The 20,145-nt window shown below is 36.6% G+C and overlaps 1 protein-coding gene across 3 annotated transcripts in view; it reads left to right on the forward strand.

Moving 5' to 3' along the window:
* Positions 1–281: 281 nt before the first annotated feature.
* The window catches only part of CUL2 (cullin 2), a 122,361-nt gene continuing 102,497 nt past the window's right edge, over positions 282–20,145 (forward strand). The window contains exons 1-2 of one of the 3 annotated variants that reach the window (XM_007504739.3): positions 282–674; positions 18,789–18,929. In XM_007504739.3, coding sequence (XP_007504801.1) covers positions 18,811–18,929 — 119 coding nt within the window. In that variant the 5' untranslated portion in view covers positions 282–674; positions 18,789–18,810. Of the gene's footprint in view, positions 675–796; positions 937–1,103; positions 1,127–18,788; positions 18,930–20,145 lie in introns of those variants that run through there. The other 2 variants (XM_001366362.4, XM_056800035.1) reach the window with 2 other exon arrangements.

Consider the following 20,145-nt stretch of genomic DNA (forward strand, 5'->3'; position numbering starts at 1 on the left):
CACGCTGCGGAAGTTTTTGGAGGTGGGAGAGAGGGAGCTTGAGGGGGATTTCTCGGGGATTCGTGTGTTTTTGAGTGCCTTAGAGGGATAGTGGAGGAGATGAAGGGTCCCCAACCATGGGATCTCCGACTCGGGGTCCTAGCAGGGCGTCTTTAACTTCTGGAACTCCAAGGTTCTGAGTCACAGGGTGTGGAGTGCGTGGGAGATTGCGGGGTTTGAGGCGTGGGAGGAGGGCAGTGGGAGACACCCCTTTTCCGGTTCCGACGCGCCGCTGCTGTCGTCCCGGTCCTACGGAGAACTCCCTGGCTGCCTCCGCCTCCCGGGTCGGGTAGATCCGGCTCATAGCTCTCTAGCTCGCTGTCTTTATTTATTTATTTAGGGCGGCTTTTCGCAATCGCACTAAGTTGTACCCTTCTCGCTCGCCGTACCTCGGATGGTACCATCTCCTCGAGAGCCGAGAGGGAGGTTGGAGTAGGGAGATACGACGGGGGTGGGGGGGTAAGAGAGGAGGAGGAGGAGGAGGAGGAGGAGGACTAGGACAGCGACCAGCCGACCCAGCCCGCGGCGGGTCCTCCCCTTCTCCCTTCCCCCTTCCCCTCCCCCTCTCCGCTCCGGGGGCGTCCTCGGACGGCGGAGGACCCGCATCTCGTCCCTGTGGCCGCGCGGGAGGCCTGGTGAGTGGCGGGCGCGCGGGGGGCTCCCCGGCCCCGGCGGGCCCCTGCCCCCTCCCTTGGCGCCGGACCCCCTCCCCCCCGTTCCGGGGGTCCCCCCTTCCCACACCTTCGCTCGCGGGCCGGGGGCAGGCGGGGCAGCGCAGTCATGGCAGCGCCGTGAGGAGGGGGCCGAGCTGACAGCCACGGCCCGGCCCGGCCCGGCCCGGCCCGGCCTGGTCTGGTCTTCTCCGCTCCACGCCTCTTACCCGGTCTCTCCAGACAGGTAACTCCGCTGAGGACCGCGTCTGTCCGGCGTAACCCAGCCGGCCTCCTTGGGTGGCGGAGGCGGGGGTCCGAGTGGGGGCCCTGGAAACCGCCCGGGCCCAGGCCCCAGGCCTCATCTGTCCAGCGGCCTTGGCCGCCCCTTCCTTGGCCTCATTTTCTCCTGAGGGAGGGAGGAGGACGAGGAAGAAGTAAGCAGTGTGGAGTATAAATATAACGCGAATATGTGTGCATGCGTATAACATACACATGTGTGTATGGGGGGGGTGCCCCTAGGTCATGCTCTCAATGAACCCCCCGACAGGAAACGTTTTCACTTTGTTCTCTTGGGCGCCCCTAGAAGATGGGTCACTCCTCATCCTCCTCAGCGTCTAGGGTCCAAGGAAATGCAAGGGCACCCGAAGACTGCACCCTGTCCCCTCCCCCTAACACAGCAGAAGTGCCTACAAGATGTCTGTGCACCAGGCGTGACCTACTCAAACTGTTTCTGTTTGAGGACCCACAAAGTGGTTTTTACCGGGTTAGCTTCTGTCCTCTGGAAATTTACATTGTCAGGAAGCTGCATTAAAGTACTGCTACCTTGTTAGGATTCGTGTGTGCCTCAGACATACCCTACATACATGGAGTCAAATCAAACCAGTCAGTATTTATTAAGTGCTTTCTATTTACCAAGCCCTGATCTAAATGGTGGGGATATCCAGAAAGGCAAAAGTTGCCCCAGCGATCTGGAAACTCCCAATCTAATCGGAGGAGGTAACAGCAAGATAGAAACTGCATAAATTGAGGGAAATATCATTTACTTTAAGGAGGACCAGTTCTTGTAGAAAGTAGAGTTTTAGTTTAAACTTGAAGGAAGCAAAGAAGCCAGGAGAAGATGAGGAGGAAGAGAAATCCAGGCATGATGAACAGCAACTGAAAACGCAACTAAGAGGGGTAGCTAGGTGTTTCAAGGGATAGAAAGCCAGAGCTAGAGAAGGGAGGTTCTAGGTTCAAATTTGGTTTCAGACACTACCTACCTGTATCACTGGGTAAGTCGACTAGCCTTAATTGCCTTCCCTTTACAGATCTGCCTTGGAATTGGTAGTGATTTTAAGACAGAACGTGGGGGGTGGGGGTGGGTAGAAAGAAAGAAAGAAAAAAGCTATCTGGAGATGGAGTAACTTGTTTAAGGAACAGCTGGAGTCCAGGATCCATGAGTTGTAGACTAAATGGAGATAAGACATAAACTTGTCATTGTACAAGCATAACACTGAACATTAAACTTTGAAAGCCCTCTTGATTTTTTGGAACTTAGATTTTGTTTATCTTAAGTAGAATCTACTTTGTGAGAAGGGATTATATCACCATCATTTGTAGGGTACCTGTAACACATAGTAAGTGCTTTAGAAATTGTTTGCTGAATTGGATTGGATTAGATGCTAAGCTATTTGAATACCCAAATTTTGAAAGATTATGTCTTTTATTCTATTTGGAATTGACTTTACTAAAGAATAAGATATAGGGAAGATATGAAAAAAGTAGACTAAAAAAGAAGATAGCAGAAAATCTATCCTTAAGGCAGATGATTCTTTGAGAAAAATAGTTTCTAGATGGTCATTATAGGCATGTGAAAGAACATTTCCTCAGCATGCACAATGTTTTTTTTTAATTCTCTTTCCTATTTGTATTAATACATTTATGATATAATATTACATGTCTCCAGCCTCTTTGTGTTTTGAAATTAGATATTAACTACCATACATTCATATGCCAATTGTCTCCAAGCCACCATCAAGTGTGACTCTTGTATATTTTTATTTCCATTGATTTATTTTTTTTGGTGTCTACTTTTTAAAAAACTGTTATATTCACTTGTGCTTTAACTCAATTGTGTTCTCTCCCCCACTCCCCCCTTTAACAAATGAATATCAAACTGATCCTAGGAGGAAGATTAGGTAGATAAAATAACCTTAAACTATATATGTTTTTGGTACAGAGTTAAAGCATTTTGATAGGTTGAAAAAAAAAAAGAGGTGGATTTTGAAATATCTAAACCTGGATAAAAAAATCCTGAAGTGACTTTAAAGAAATTGTCAATTTGCTTTTACAGGTTATTTGGAGGCATTTTTTGTTATCATTGCAGATAATTATTTCATTTGGCATTATTGACCTCAAGATTAGCTCTCTAAGTCTTATAGTAGGCATACTTCTGACTATTGTTAATTCTTGAGAGAAGTAGCAGACATCTGAAATTATTTTCAGTAAGTTCAAGCCATCGTTGACCAACTACTAGCTTTTGAAATGGGTAACCGTAATTCATGATCCCACCTTTCAGTTTAGAATTCCCTAGCTACATTAAAGAACAAATTTTTTACCTTAAATACATAGGTTGCCCTTCAGGATTAGTTTAAGGCTTGGGGTATTGCTGCCTTTCGTGTTATTGATTTCTGCTTTTATTACTATTTTAAACTTTGTTTTTATTAAAAGTGATTTATTGTAGAATGTTGGACAGCATGTATTCTATTATTAAATTATGAAACACCAACATGTACACTAATTATCAATATCAGTTATCAAACTTTTTGAAATAATTGTAAATTGAATCTTTGATTATAAAACTTAAAGGTGATATTTCCTTTTAAAAAAAAGATTTTGTCAATTACATGTAATAACAATTTTCCACATAAGTTTTCTAAAGTTATAAGATCCAGATTTTGCCCATTCCTCTCTTCCCTCCCCCTTCCCTGAGATGGTATGCAATTTAATCTGGATTTTACATGTATTATTATGTAAAACCTATATCCATGTTGTTCATTTTGTAAGAAAATACTTATATAAAAATCAAGACTCCAAAATTAAAAATCCAATTAAACTGAAAGGAAAAATAGTATCCTTTGTTCTGCATTCTGATTCCAACAGTTCTTTCTCTATGGTGGAAAGCATTCTTTATCTTAAGTCTGAAGGTGATATTTCTTTTTTCTCTTTTTTTAAACCCCTACTTTCCATCTTAGAATCAATATTGTGTATTGGTTCCAAGGCAGAAGAGTGGTAAGGACTAGGCAATGAGGGTTAAGTGACTTATCCAAGGTCACACAGCTAGGAAATGTCTGGGGTCAGATTTGAACCTAGGCCTCCCATCTCTCGGCCTGGCTCTCAACCACTGAACCATCCAGCTGTCCTGGTGATACTTCTTAAAGTTGTTCTGAAGTATGTTTTGAAATTAGTTTCTTACATGTGGAAAAGAACCCTGAATTTATGAAATAAAACTGATTAAAATCATTATTTTGTGATACTTGTTATAGTTCAGATGGATTTTTAGTAGTTTTGTTGTTTGATACTTTCAGTTTTCCATTGACTATATTATATAAGTTTTCAGATTAGTTAACCATCAGTTACTGTTCTGTATGAGTTATACTTTTATTTTTCTGTGATTTAGTTCAATTTTTTGTTTTTTTAATCTAATTAGCTGTATATTTTTCTTGTTTAGATTGATTGTCTATTCTCTACAGTTTGTATCTTCTTTACAGAAATACTGCATTTTCAATAGAAGATGAATACTTTTTTGAGCTGTAATTTATTGCATATTTAGCTATAATGGTTGGAGACCCACATTCAGTAAACAGAGTAGATTTAAAAGAATGGGTACTGTTCTATCTTACACTTATTTTTTGTCTCATATTTTAATATAAAAGTTTAGGGTGGTACAGTAGAAAGTACAATTGATTGGAATCAGAGCATCTGAGTTCAAATTCTATCTCTTTCACCGCAAGTCATTTAATTGTCTTTGGCCTTAGTTTCCTCTTTTGTAAAATGGTTAGCAGTAGTTCCCACCTTTTTTGTTCTTAAGACCCTTTTATGCTTTTAAAAATTACTAATGATTCATCAAAGAATTTTTCTTTGTATGGATTATATTTATTGGTATTTACAATGTTAAAAATTAAACCATCTTAGTATTATTATGAAAATAATTTTGACCTGGTCAAACCATTGAAAGAGTCCCCAGGCCATACTTTAAGAATTGCAGGTATAGGAGCATCGAGGTGGCTCAAAGGACAGATCTGGAGATGGGAAGTCCTGTGTTCAAATTTGGCATCAGGTACTTGTAGCTGTGTGACCTTGGGCAAGTCATTTAACCTCTGTTGCCTAGCTCTTACCCCTTTTCTGTCTTGGAACTGATACTTAGTATTGATTTTAAGACAGAAAGTAACGGTTTAAAAAGAAAATTACATGTCTAGATCAGCGTTCTTAACCAATTTCAGTGAAATTCTAGGACCAGTGTCTGTCCCCAAGAAATGACCAATAAGAATTCAGAGGAATTTGGAAAGATTTTTATTAATTTATTCAGAACAAAATAGAAAAAAAATAGAAATTTAATATTATTGCCACAGTAATAAATGGAAAACAAGTCTGAAGATTTCAAAACTGATCAATGTAGAGATCAGTTATGACTATGGAAGGGACATTCCTAACCAGTTTCTCAGCAGAAAAGGAGGGTTGACTAGAAGTGTGGAATAAGGTATAGAATAAGGAATGGCTAAAGCTTTGATTTATTTCCTAGTTGGTTTAGTTGATATAGGAGAGAGCTTTGTTTAGGAAGAAGAAAAAAGTGAGAAATGACAATTTAAGGAATAGAAAAAGTATAAATAAAATATTTATAAAAAGAAAAATAATATGCTTATGTCAAAATGACACATTTTTTTCCTATTTTGACTAATGTCACCATTTAAAAAAAATTTCAAAACCCACATAGAAGATTTAGTATTTTTTAATAGGGATTCTGTTGTTTCCCCTTATTAGAGTACAAAACCCTTGAAGTCAGAGCCTGCCTTTGCTTTTTTTTTTATTACATTGCTTGGCATATAACAAAGTATGTAATAATGCTTTTCCCTATTCTTTTATTCTTTCCCCTGGGACATAGATTTAGTTTGGCATATTTTACCTGAATTATTAATAGGATGCTTCAAGTTGTTGATATTGATTGTTAGTTTGCATGTGCATACTAAAAATCTTCTATTGAATATATGATTTTTTAAATATGTGGGTATCTGAGAACAAATACCAATCCATCTATCTAAATCTTCTTATATGTTTATTATTCATATTCTCACATATATATTTTCTGTACAAATTTATCTGCTATGTATGAGAGAAGTTCTTTTACATCGTTTGGCACTTTTTGGCTACTAGTGTAGACACCAGGGTTTTCTATAACAGACTACATCAAGTCACACTCCTGACTGAAGAGTTTAACAACTACAAGGTATTGCTGTCTTTCTTTATCAAAGAAAACATTTGACTGACTAGAATAAAAGGCAGTTTTTGTGTGTATATATATATATATATATATATATATATACACAAAGAACCTTTGTATATGTGTGGGTTGGATGGATGTCCTTCCTACAAGGACCAAAATGACATTACTGATGATGCCTTTTGACTTGCATATTAATTGTATTTAATTGAGGCCTTGTTACCCAAAATCATTTCCAGAATCTTTGAAGTCCATTGGTCAGAAAAAAAAAAGGCAAGAGACTGGTGTATCTAAGAGTAGTTGTAAGCCTAGGCCTTCCTGGAGTATCAATACCACATCCTACTTAAAGTAAGTGATAAAGATACTGTTCTTGGAGCTGGCATTTATCTGTGGAACTGTCTTGCTTGTTCACTAGATGTGGACCCGCCAGGTCTTCCCACCCCCATTACCTCCTTGAGTGCTGAATGTTAATTGAGTTTGACTGATAGATTTGATCTTAACCTCCAGGATTTTTATAAAACCATTAGACTATTTGGAATCAGGAAGTTGAGTACCTGGCAGTGGAAGGGAGTGTTTCAGCTACACTCCTTAGAAGGAATCATTCAGAGAGAGGAAGGGAAAGCACCTTAATATTGTCACCATCCTATGTATTCTTTGTATGGAGGAAGACTTTATTATATTAAAAAAAAAGTCAGAAGGACTTTGGACTTCTCATTAGTATCCTAATAAGGTCCCTAGAATAGATGGTGTTAAGAGCAGCATATGGAACAAAAGAGAAACTGAACATAGATTAAAGCCTCTACAAAGAACCCAGCAGAAAAATTGCAAGGGACTATCCTAATGACTCCAACAAAAGAATTCCAGAATTTGGGCTGTCCCTTTGGCATATGTATTCTCTAAACTTGAGCCCACTTTCCCTTGGACTCTGTAGGTACTAGTCGGAGAATATGCCATTACTTTTGAAAGGTTTATTTGTACTAATTCTTCCTTCTATAACTTAGTAAATTATCCCTTTCTAAAAGCTAGTTGGGCAGCTAGATGGTTCCTTGGAGAGAGTACCAGAAAGAGTCAGAAAGATTAATCTTCCTGAATTCAAATCAGGTTTTGGACACTTACAAGCTGTTTGATCCTAGGCAAGTCACTTAACACTGCCTCAGTTTCCTCCTCTGTAACATGAGAAGGAAATGGCAAACCACTCCAGTATCTTTGCCAAGAAAACCTCAAATGGGATCACAAAAATTTGACTAGACTGAACAACTATAACAAAAGCTAGTTAAATTTAACTAATTGATTTAAACTAACAATCCTAGTAGGAAGCCTTGTGAGTTGTAGCTTTAAAAAGCCAGCCCCAATCCCTAGGGCTAACCCTAGAATCTTGAGGGATTGTAATAGCCCTTTATACTCTGGGGTCTAGTTCCTTCTTGTGGGTTGGCGTAGCAGCTCCAGAGATCTTCACTAGGATCTGCTTCCCACAAATTCCTATCACTGTGGCCCTTGTGGCTTGGTCAGTTGTGAATCTAGTACTACCTTGCTTATGACAGGAAAGAATACACTATCTACAAAAGTAAAAGCAGAACCACATGCTTATAACTTTACGTAGATCTGGATAGATAGAATAGGACACTGATGCTAGTTCTCCTTATCTGGAAGCCTACAAAAGAGCTTTGCCTCCCTACTTGAACATTAGGCTAACAGAAATCTGATGGCAGTTGAGTTATTGGGGCCTTGTTTGTGTGCTCAATTTCAGCTCAGTAGCCAACTGAAAAGCCTTTCATTGCATGGCAAGTAGACCTGAAACAGTCAAGGAATACCTGCCCATGTTCTGAATTCTTCCTGAGAGATTGCATTGCACCTAGAGTGCCATGTATGCTCATAAAAGGTGGGCTCTCACTGGCCATTCTCCTGTTACGAATAGGTTGGACTGGAGGCAGACAGAGTAAGGGGTTTGTCATAAAGACTTAATAAGAACTTGGTCTAAAGATAAAATTGAATAGGGCTAGGTTAACTCCTTAATCTCCTACTATGTGCTCTGCTTGGTTTCCACTTCTGGAAAATCTTACTTTCCCCCAGGATAAGCTTCTCACCAGAAACTTAATCATGAAAATTGCTTCTGTTTTTATGGTCAGTACCTTAGTACTTTTGATTGAAGAATGAAGCAAAGTACTACTCCAAAAGTCTCTCTTAATTGAAGGCTCAGAATTAGCTTTTCATTTGTACTCCATACTTGCACATTTTAAGTTTCTATATATTGTCTTCCCCCATGGTAAACTCCTTGAGGGCAAGGAGTATCTTTTAAAAACTTTTTTTTCCCCTGAGGCTTAGTACCATCCCTGACACTATGTAGCATTTAATAAATGATTATTAACTATAAATTAATGAAAAGGCACTTAACTAAATTGCTTGGGATACCTAGGGGAGAGAAGTGGTGGCCTAAAAGGTTGTTTTGGTCTGGGAAGTCAAAAGAATGTTCATTGGATCAATAGAGCAGTAAGTATTGAAATGTCTTTTTTTCAGAAGTATTGGTTGTGTTTATTTGATTATAGTTTGCAGTGAAAGAAGTGAAAAGGTGAGTTGGCTGTACTCAGTAACCTTGAAAATCTCACCTCTAAATCTGTAGTCCTTTAAGAAAGTATGGTCTGGTTTGGGGACTACTACCAATAATATGAGGTTTCACTAATTCAGATACTTTTTTAAATCCTTAACTTATGTCTTAAGTATCAGTTCTAAGGCAGAAGAGCTATTAGGGATAGACAATTGGGGTTAAATGACTTGCCCAGGGTCACATTGCTAGAAGTGTCTAAGGTCAAATTTGAACCCAGGCCCTCCCTGTCTCTAGATTTGGCTCTCTTATCTACTGAGCCACCTAGCTGCCTGAGTTGGTGGGAGTTTCAAAGTACTAGGGTAGGTAGGACCTCTCAATTTGAGATCTGTGAACTTGTTTAAAAAAAGTTGACAATAGCATTTCATTATAATTATTTTCCTTTGTAATCCTATGCATTTTGTGTATTTTAAAACATTATTTTGAGAAAGGATCTCATGGACTTCACCAGATTTCCAAAATGGTCTGTGGCCCAAAAAAGATTAAGTATCCCTCCCCGGGGGCATGGGTATCTGGAGGTCTTGTGGAAGAAGCAAGCAGTTCTGGTGGCAAGCCAGAAAACGGAGAGTATTGAGCAGTGTTCTGAAAATGTTGAAGATATCAAAAGTATAAAATCTGTCTTGAGAAAGGTAAAGTTGTATACCATGTGACAATATATTTGCATAGGGTTTTAAGGTTTCCAAAGCTCAATAAATACATTATCTAATTTGAGTAGCAAAAGAATGAATGAAAAGCAAGGAAGAGATAATTACTAACTTATAAACCATATACTTACTTTTTCATCAATACTAATAAACTAATGAAAGAAGGAGCATCTATTAAGTGTTTCCTAGGTACTAAACACTGTGCTACTACAGCAAATACAAATACAACTAGGTCTTGATTAGTAATAATAATGAATCCTTGAAGTAGATGCATATATTTGAAATTGCTCAGTGTATTTCTTTAGGGCTATGTTTTTTATTACAAAGAGTACAAATTCAAATACATGGGATCATTTCATGGGATTCACTGTTTATACTAATTGAAACCTAGCTTTAAAAGCAAAAACAGTTTCTTTAAGTTGCTTACATTCTAAGGACAGAGATAATACATATAGTGACACCACTTCATCTTGATAAGTGAATTGAGACCATGTAGGGGTAGATCAACACATCTTTTCTAGGAGTAGTAAAAGAATTGATTTGATTATGATTTCAAAACTGGAACTGGTGGTCAAGGCAACTCTTGAGAACATAGCCATGGAGTTATAAGTGAAGTGAGGTTTGACTGTGGACTTTTAGAAAGAGTGGTTCAGATGAGGCATATACCAATCAGGACAGTGGCACCTGAAGCCAAGAGTTCCAGAGATGAAAGACTTAAAACCCATTATCCACATTTTATAGATAAGGAAACTAAGGTTCAGAAAATTTAAAAGACTTATCTGTGGTCAGACATATAAATGTTGGAGACGATATTTGAACTTTGACTAAATCTAACACTTTTTTTACTATACTATATATCATTATTATAGTTTTCTTATATTACAAATTGAGCAGTGCTTTTTACTTAGGGACTTAATAAATGCTGAATTTAAATTTAACTGAGAAAATAATTTAACCTAAGACCTAGGGCCTAAATTTTTTTTTTTAAACCCTTACCTCCTGACTTAGAATTGATACTAAATATGATCCTGAGGCAGAAGAGTGGTAAGAGATAGGCTTTTAGGATCAAGTGACTTGTCCAGGGTCACATAGATAGAAAGTGTCTGAGGCCATTTTTAACCAGTTCCTCCTGACTGTATCTACTGGGTTACCCATAATTGCCCTGTAGAGCCTAGGTTTTTAAAAAGTGAAAAAATAATTCAAGTTTTCTGATTTTTCTTTCTTATAGAGAAGTACTGACCAACAAATTTCAATGAAAATTCAGTAAGCACCTATCATGTTTAAAGGACTGGATTAGACACTGGAGATACAAATATGAAAAACAGCTTTAATTTAGGTCTTGAAGGAATTTACAGTCAATTTGAGGAGAATGTCTGTCACAGTCCCTGTTTGGGTGCCATGTGTTGCTTGGGAGGCATGGTGATGAGTGATTGGAACTGAGGGCTGTTTTAGCCGTGGAGAGAGAGAGTTAGCCTGCTAGGAAGGCTAGCGAGTGGCTAGGGAGAGAGAATGAAATAAGGAGGAAGGACAGGAAAGATTAAGTCCAGCATGCCTGAGAAGGACCAAGTGGAAGAATCACAGCACTATGACGGGAGGCTATGATCTTTCCTTATTATGACTAAGTGAAAGACTTTTGTAGAGATAAAAATATTAAGTATTACAACATCCTTTGGGGGTGTGTGTGTGATGATATTTATGAAAATTGCTTCACATATGAATGTTACCAGGCTTGCTATTATAGAATAAGCAAGTTGAGAAACAGTGATTGATAATCTATTCTTGGGGAAAGGAAGATTTGGTACTTTCAGTCATGATGTTATAAGGACTTCTTTGCTCTTCTGAATGAGGAGGGACTCAGGGTTTAATGATGACCTTTGGTCCTTTATGTGAGAGATTGGGGCCTTGCCAGCAATCTGAGGCATACATGGCTGCTTTCCTCAGTGGGCCTCACAAATGTTAGATGTATATACAAATAAGCATAATAGGTAGAATGTAACCAAAGACAGAGGATAGATCCAGTTTTTTTTTCATTGTTTTCAATTCATGAAGAAATAATTTTTGACAATAGTTTTTTGACATTTTGTGATTCAGATTCTCTCCCTCCCCTCCCCAAGGTGGTAAGTAGTCTTGATATAGATTATATCAGTGCTTTTATGCAGTATGTATTTATTTCCTTTCTTATGACTGGAGGCATAAAAAAAAAAACTTATAAAGCAAATAAAGTAAGGACTGACTTGCTTTGGTCTGCTGTCAGATTCCAAGGATTCCTTGTTTGGCTGTGGATAGTGTGTTGGTTTTTGTTCTTGTTGTTGTTTGTTTTGTTTTTATGTTTGTTCTTGTTGTTGTTTGTTTTGTTTTTATGATTCCCTTGAGGTTATCTTGAAACTTTGTTTCATTGATAGTAGTTTAGATCTTCACAGTTGTGGATTCATACATTGTAAAGAAATTTCAGAAAGGAAACAGTCCTTTGAATTTGAATATTCAGAGTAAGCTTTATGGAGAAATTAGTACCTGAACTTACATTTAAAAGAAAAGAATTTCAGTAGGTAGAGATTCTTTAGAAATGGATTCCTGGGGGAAACCTGCATAGATGCACAAACTCTGATGGAGGCGCAGGATAAGATCAGAAAATAATTAGTGGAGTAAGTATGGGATAAGATCAGAAAATAATTAGTGGAGTAAGTATGGAAAGGTAAGTTGGAATCACAGGACAAAAGGACTTTAAATGCCAGACTAGTTCAGTTATTTTTCAGTTGTGTCTGACTCTTTGTGACCCCATTTGGAGTTTTCTCCAAAACAAAGTGGTTTTCCATTTCCTTTTCCAGCTTTATTTTAGAGATGAAACTGAATCAAAAGGGTTTAAATGACTTCCCCAAGGTCACATAGCTAGTAAATTTTGAGGTTTCAACCTGGAAAGATGAGTCTTCCTGACTCTATACTTGGCAATTTAAATTTAGTGTGCCATCTAGCTACTGTAGATGCCTGACTAAGGAGACTTTATGTTTTTAAATTTTAGGCAGTATAGAGGCACTACAGGTTTTAAACAGACAAGTGATATGGTCACACCTGTGAGACTTTTTTAAGCAGTTTAATAAAAGATGGTATTGGAAAGTAAGGAGACTAAAGGCAAAGAAATCAGTTATTCATAGAATCTGAGTTGGAAGGGACCATCTAGGTCTTCTAGTCCAAACCATCTCTGCTGCATATTAAGTTGTCCCACAACTGTTTCTGGAATCCTCCATTGTGTCATAACACACTTCATCCAGAGACTCGCCACTTTCAGAGAGCTCTAATTGGGAAATTTTTTTTAGCTTTTCTAAAACTTCTACCCTTACTACTGGTTGCATTTCAGCCAAGTAAAAGTCTCACTCACCCTTCATATATTTTCAAGCACTTCGTTGAATTTCTTTCTTGTCTTTATTACATTTGACTATATGCATCTCTTTGGTTTGTGTCCCATTCAAATCTTCCCTATGCTAAACCTCCCTCGTTTCCTTTAGCTGAAACTTGTATGACATGTTTTTAGTCCCTCTACCAAAACACAACCAATGTTAATAGTATTTTGACATGCTCCAGCTTATGTCTCTGTCCTTAAAATGTGCCTTGAAGTGAATACACCTCAGATCTAGAATGACTAGGACAGAGAATATGAAATCATTCTGGCCACTAAGTTTTTCAGTCCTGCCTAATTGTTAGTTTTTTTCACTTCTGCATCACACCACTGATTCATGTTAAACTTGCCAATCTACCAAAAATTATGCATCTTTAGGGGAAAAAACCTCATGTATAGGGTTTATATTTATTTCTCCATTATAATAGTTTACGCCAGAAATGTTCATTTGAGTGGTGTTCATTTGAGAAAGAGGAAGAGACAGATATTTGAAGGAGAAGGGAAAGAAGTTGTTGTTCAGTCATTCAATAGTACCTAACTGTGACCCCATGGACCACACCAAGCTCTTCTATTTTACACCATCTCTGGAACTCTATCTAAATTCAGGTATTGACTGAATTGATCTCCTTGCTGTCCAAGGATCTCTCAAAAATCATCTCCAGCACCACAGTTTGAAAGTATAGATTCTTTGGTGCTCAGCTTTCTCTTTATTCCATTCTCTTTCAACCATACATTGCTAGTAGAAAACCCATAGCTTTGACTGTATGGACTTTTTTTTTAGTGTATCACCCAGACTTATCAGAGCTTTCCTTTGACAGAGCAAATATCTTTTAATTTAATTGTTACTATTGCCATCTGCAGTGATCTTTGAACCCAAGAATACGAAGAAGAGAGAACATAAAGATACAATTTGGCAAAAGATTAGAGGTAGAAAATGATGGAAAGAGGGCAGTTAGATGGCTTAGTGGATTGAAAGTCAGACCTAAAGACAGGAGTTCCTGGGTTCAAATATAGCCATAGATAAACTAGCTGTGTGGCCCTGGGCACTTTTAACCTCCATTGCCTAACCCTTACCACTTTTCTGCCTTGGAACCTTACTTAGTACTGATTCTAAGAGAGAAGGTAAGGGTTAAAAAAAAAAGTGAAGAAATGGTCAGGGAGACTTGGAACAGATAGACAGTTTGAAGGAAAAAATAGATACCGGAAAAGAGAACCAAGAAAATAGGAGGAAATACTCAACAGTTAAGTATATAAAGGTTAAAGAAAATTAGGACTTAAAAAAGGCCGTTGGTTTTGTTAATTAAGAGATCATTGGTGAAGTTGGAAGGGAGAAGGCTCTGAAGAGTAAGGGTGAATGAGACCATGAAAAAGTAGGCTGATCATGTACCTAGATTGAGGGATAACAGACATACAGTCTCTGTGCTCCTTTGGTAGCCTATGTTGTGAACCAATGTAGAAATGGACCTCTAGCATGTTGCATAGACCTCTTAGAAAGAATTTTATGAAGTTTTATTGCTATGTTTCATTTTTACATTATATATATTAATAGATTACTTTTACATAATGAAATATTTATTGTAACAATGTGAAACAATTAAGTAGAACTAATAATAAAGTGATTTCATCCAGAAGTTCATGGAACATTTCAATTCTGTAGCACTTTTCCATCTCTTTTTTTCTTTTTATTGATAGGTATTTTCTCTTCCATCTCCCGCATCACTGGGGGGAAACCAAAAAGAAGAAAAAGCCTACATGTCTTTTAAAAATATGGATAGTTGAGCAAAAAAATTTTTCCTTAATGACTGTATATATGTATATGTGTTATGTACACATACATGTAAAATTCTCCCATATTTATGTTATGGATAACATGTTTCTTCAGTCTTTTGGAATTGTGAATGGTCACTGTGTTCATCCCAGTTCTTATAGCCCTGAAAGTTTTTTTTTTCAAGTGTTATTATATAAATTGTTCTAGATCTGCTAATTTCAGTCTTTGTTAATTTATGTCCTTAAAATTGTCTATTTTATTTTATTTTATTTTTTTCCCATTTGAATTAGTTTATTTAGTAATTTTAGAACATTATTCCTTGGTTACAGTAATCACATTATTTCCTTCCCTCCCTTCCACCCACCATTCCCACAGCCAACACGCAATTTCATTGGGTATTACTTGTGTCCTTGATCAGAACCTATTTCAATGATCATGTTTGCATTATGGTGATCATTTAGAGTCTATATCCCCAGTCAAATCCTCCTCGATCCATGTATTCAAGCAGTTGTTTTTCTTCTATGTTTCTATTCCTACAGTGTTTCCTCTGATTGTGGATATTAGTTTTTCTCATAGATTCTCCCAAGTTGTTCAGGGTCACTGCATTGCCACTAATGGAGAAGTCTATTACATTTGATTGTACCACAGTGTATTAGTCTATGTGTACAATGTTTTCCTGGTTCTGCTCCTTTCGCTCTGCATCAATTCCTGAAGGTTGTTCCAATTCCCATGGAATTCCTCCACTTTATTATTCCTTTGAGCACAATAGTATACCACCACCAACATATACCACAATTTGTTCAGTCATTGCCCAATTGAAGGGCAGCCCCTCTTTTTCCAATTTTTTGCCACCACAAAGAGTGCAGCTATGAATATTTTTGCACATGTCTTTTTCCTTATTATCTCTTTGGGGTACAAACCCAGCAGTGCTGTGGCTGGATCAAAGGGCAGACAGTCTTCTATCGCCCGTTAGGCATAGTTCCAAATTGCCCTCCAGAATGGTTGGATCAATTCACAACTCCACCAGCAATGCATTAATGTCCTTTCTTTGTCACATCCCCTCCAGCATTCATACTTTCCTTTGCTGTCATATTAGCCAATCTGCTAGGTGTGAGGTGATACCTCAGAGTTGTTTTGATTTGCATTTCTCTGATTATAAGAGATTTAGAACACTTTTTCATGTGTTTATTAATAGTTTTGATTTCTTTAACTGAAAATTACTATTCATATCCCTTGCCCATTTATCAATTGGAGAATGGCTTGATTTTTTGTACAATTGGTTTAGGTCTTTATAAATTTGAGTAATTAGACCTTTGTCAGAGGTTTATATAATGAAGATTGTTTCTCAATTTGTTGCTTCCCTTCTAATTTTGGATGCATTAGTTTTGTTTGTAGTTTTGATGTAATCAAAATTATTGATTTTACATTTTGTGATTTTTTTTTTCTAGCTCTTGCTTAGTTTTAAAGTCTTTCCTTTCCCAAAGATCTGACAAGTATAATATTCTGTGTTCACCTAATTTGCTTATAGTTTCCTTCTTTGGATTCAGGTCATTCACCCATTTTGAGTTTATCTTGGTGTAGGGTATGAGATGTTGATCCAAACTTAATCTCTCCCATACTGTCTTCCAATTTTCCCAGCAGTTTTTATCAAATAGTGGGTTTTGGTCCCCCAAACTCGGATCTTTGGGCTTATCATAGACTGTCTTGCTGAGATTACTTACCCCAAGTCTGTTGCACTGATCCTCCTTTCTGTCTCTTAGCCAGTACCAAATTGTTTTGATGACCACTGCTTTATAGTATAGTTTGAGCTCTAGGACTATAAGTCCTCCTTCCTTTGCATTTTTTTTTCATGATTTCCCTGGATATCCTTGATCTTTTGTTCTTCCAAATGAAATTTGTTATATTGTAAAAAAGTTTTTTCGTAGTTCAATGGGTATGGCACTAAATAAGTAAATTAATTGGGTAGGATTGTCATTTTTATTATGTTAGCTCGGCCCACCCATGAGCAATCAATGTTTTAACAATTGATTAGATCTAGTTTTAATTGTGTGAAGAATGTTTTGTAGTTGTGTTCATATAGTTCCTGTGTTTGTCATAGCAGATAGATTCCTAAGTATTTTATATTGTCTAGGTTGATTTTAAATGGAATTTCTATTCTTGTTGCTGAAATGGGTTGGAGATATATAGAAATGCTGATGACTTATGCGGGTTTATTTTGTATCCTGCAACTTTGCTAAAATTGTTGAGTATTTCAACTAGGTTTTTAGTTGATTCTCTAGGATTCTTTAAGTAGACCATCATATCATCCACAAAGAGTGATAGCTTGGTCTCCTCATTGCCAATTTTAATACCTTCAATTTCTTTTTCTTCTCTAATTGCTACTGCTAGTGTTTCTAGAACAATGTTAAATAATAGAGGTGATAATGGGCATCCTTGTTTCACTCCTGATCTTACTGGAAAGGCTTCTAGTTTATCCCCATTGCAGATGATGTTTGCTGATGGTTTTAGATATATACTGTTTATTATTTTTAGGAAAGGCCCTTCTATTCCTATACTTTCTAGTGTTTTCAATAGGAATGGGTGTTGTATTTTATCAAAGGCTTTTTCTGCATCTATTGAGATAATCATGTGATTTTTGTCAGTTTGCTTGTTAATATGGTCAGTTATGTGGATGGTTTTCCTAATATTGAACCATCCTTGCATTCCTGGTATGAATCCTACCTGATCATAGTGAATAACCCTTGTGATGACTTGCTGGAGCCTTTTTGCTAATATCCTATTTAAGATTTTTGCATCTATATTCATTAAGGAGATTGGTCTATAGTATTCTTTCTCTGTTTTTGACCTGCCAGGCTTTGGGATCAGTCCATATTTGTGTCATAAAATGAATTTGGTAGAACTTCTTCTTGGCTTATTCTATCAAATAGTTTGTATAATATTGGGATTAGTTGTTCTTTGAATGTTTGATAGAATTAATTTGTGAATCCATCTGGACCTGGGGATTTTTTCTTAGGCAATTTTTTTGATGACTTGTTCAATTTCTTTTTCTGATATGGGGTTGTTTAGGTAATTTATTTCTTCCTCTGTTAGTCTAGGCAGTTTATTTTTTTGTAAACTAGTTATTTTTTTGTAAAAAATAACAAGTGCCAGTTAATTGAGGTTGTCATAGATAAAAATAATCAGCATTATTGTTCATCATAGATCAAATTAATCATTTTGAATAGAAAAGAAACAAACTTTAGAGTATAAGCATCTAAAAATGAATTTCAGTGGCTATTTTTTAACAATATTGCAGAGTAAATAGAAAAAAGTTGTTTTGGTTTTCTAGTAGGATGGTTTTGTTTAGTTCTGACAGTTAATTAAAATGCAAATAGAAGTAATTCATATCAAAATTCAAAGATTCATGTTTCTTATTTGCCAGCCTATCAATGTGAACCAATATTTAATCAAAATGTATGATTACGTAAATTATGAGCATTTAATTTTTTCACCAATTTATAACTTCTCCTGAGTATTAAATTAAATATCTCCCAAATTTTAAATATCCTTTGAAATGTGGCCTAAATATTTGAACTGAAAATATACACATCACATTTTTAGAGATGATCATAGATTTAAAGCTTTAATGAACCTTACGGTAGAGTCTGTCCTAATGTAATATAGACAAGGACATGAACCAAGAGAAATGAAGTATAGCATAGCCAGAATCTGAGTTAGGTTTTAGGGTCTTTGTGCTTGAGATTACAACCCCCATAGGTCCTATTTATTTTTCATAAGTCTAGTCACCCCTCTCCTATTCCTGTGGAAATGAGGAAAATCTATAAGGATCCCTTCATTTGGTACCTGAAGTATGCTTCATTGTTGTTAATTAATTATTTGGAATGAGTGAACGTTGAGTCTTCTGTCAAGTGATCATTCCAGCTTAAAAACTAATGAGCACATAAAGAAAGATGGTGCTTTTTGACTGAAAATCAGTTTATTTACTTTTTATAACCATGTTTTGGATTGGATTTCTGGTTAAAAGTGTAGGAATTTTAGTCTTGTGATCATTTTATCAATGAAGAATATTTGATATTTATTTGTGTGATTTGAAAAGAATGCTTTATCAATCTTCAAAGTTTTTTTTTATGTTCTTTCTACATATTCATCCTACATCTCATTAAAAAAAATCCCCAAAACTAAGGTTGATCTTAACATTATTATTTATTCTTTTAACAGATTTCAACACTAAACTCCCACAATGTCCCTGAAACCAAGAGTAGTGGATTTCGATGAAACATGGAACAAACTCTTAACGACAATCAAAGCTGTTGTCATGTTGGATTACGTTGAAAGAGCAACTTGGAATGATCGTTTTTCGTATCCTTTAATTAGAAGATTGATTTTGTTCATTCAAAATATAAAGCATGCATATACATTGGAACAGTTTCTAATTTTTAAAAAAAATTCAAGTATATTTGCTATGTAAAGGAAATAAGGTTTCTTTATGTTTAATTTTATAAATGCCTTTTAGTATATTTATTTAGTATACTAATATATATGTATATTTAGTATACTTGTATTATTTAGTATACTTATTTAGATGAATGAATAAATGAAGAAATATTCAAAATATTGACTACTTACTGTGTGTCAGATACTTTGCTAAATACTGGATGTACAAGTGAAAAAGACCTCTCCTTTCCTTGAGAAGCTATCATTCTAATGGGAGAATGGTGGTTTGGAAGTGCTATTTTAGTCTGGAAAGTTATGTTATATAATATGTGTGTGTGTGTTTTTGTATGTTATCATTTGTGGTGAGTGAGGCCTAGGGTTATAGATTGACATCCCTCATCCAGGAGCATTAGCAGAGTTCATGGTTCATCATTCCAGATTTTTTTGGTGGGTAGTCAGGTTGATGAAGCAGTTGGAGGTGATGTCTGAAGAATGTTTCATGGAAACTCAGCCTGTTTCATTACCATTGTTAGAAATTATTGGGTTATTTTACATCCTCTCAGAATTTTCAAATAGATGTCAATTTAGGGATTGTTTGCTCTATTGGTGAGCAAATTTAACCACAATAGGACTGAATAGTGCCTATCCTGAAATATATTTCCTTTTCTCAGTAGCCTTTTCTCATTATTCCAAAGAATGAGAAAAGTTTTAAATATATATTAAAATGTAGTAATATTTGTAATTTATATTTTATTCAAAGCAGTTTTAGCTTCTTTTAAAAAAAAGATTGACTAAAAATTTAGGAGAATATTTTCATTTATGAAGATTTTAGCAAAATATTTTATAGTCTATTATTCTGTTCTGTTAGACAAGATAAACCAATGTGTAACAGATGATGTGTGAATTTTAAAAGTCTCCATCTTGGTCTAGCACCCAAAAATGGTGCACACCCACACTACACGGGCATGTGCTAGTCAATGACAAATCAGAAATAACTAACTGCCCACCTGGGCTGTCCTAAGCCAAGCTAGAGCCAACCATTGGATTTGTGAGACACAGGAAGTGAGGTAGGGAACAGCCTCTGGAATTCGCGGAACTTCCTGTGGAGAGAGAGAGAGGGAGTTGGTGTTAGGAGCTTGGA

The sequence above is a fragment of the Monodelphis domestica genome, chromosome 5 (genome assembly GCF_027887165.1).
Source record: "Monodelphis domestica isolate mMonDom1 chromosome 5, mMonDom1.pri, whole genome shotgun sequence".
Classification (NCBI taxonomy): Eukaryota; Metazoa; Chordata; class Mammalia; order Didelphimorphia; family Didelphidae; genus Monodelphis; species Monodelphis domestica.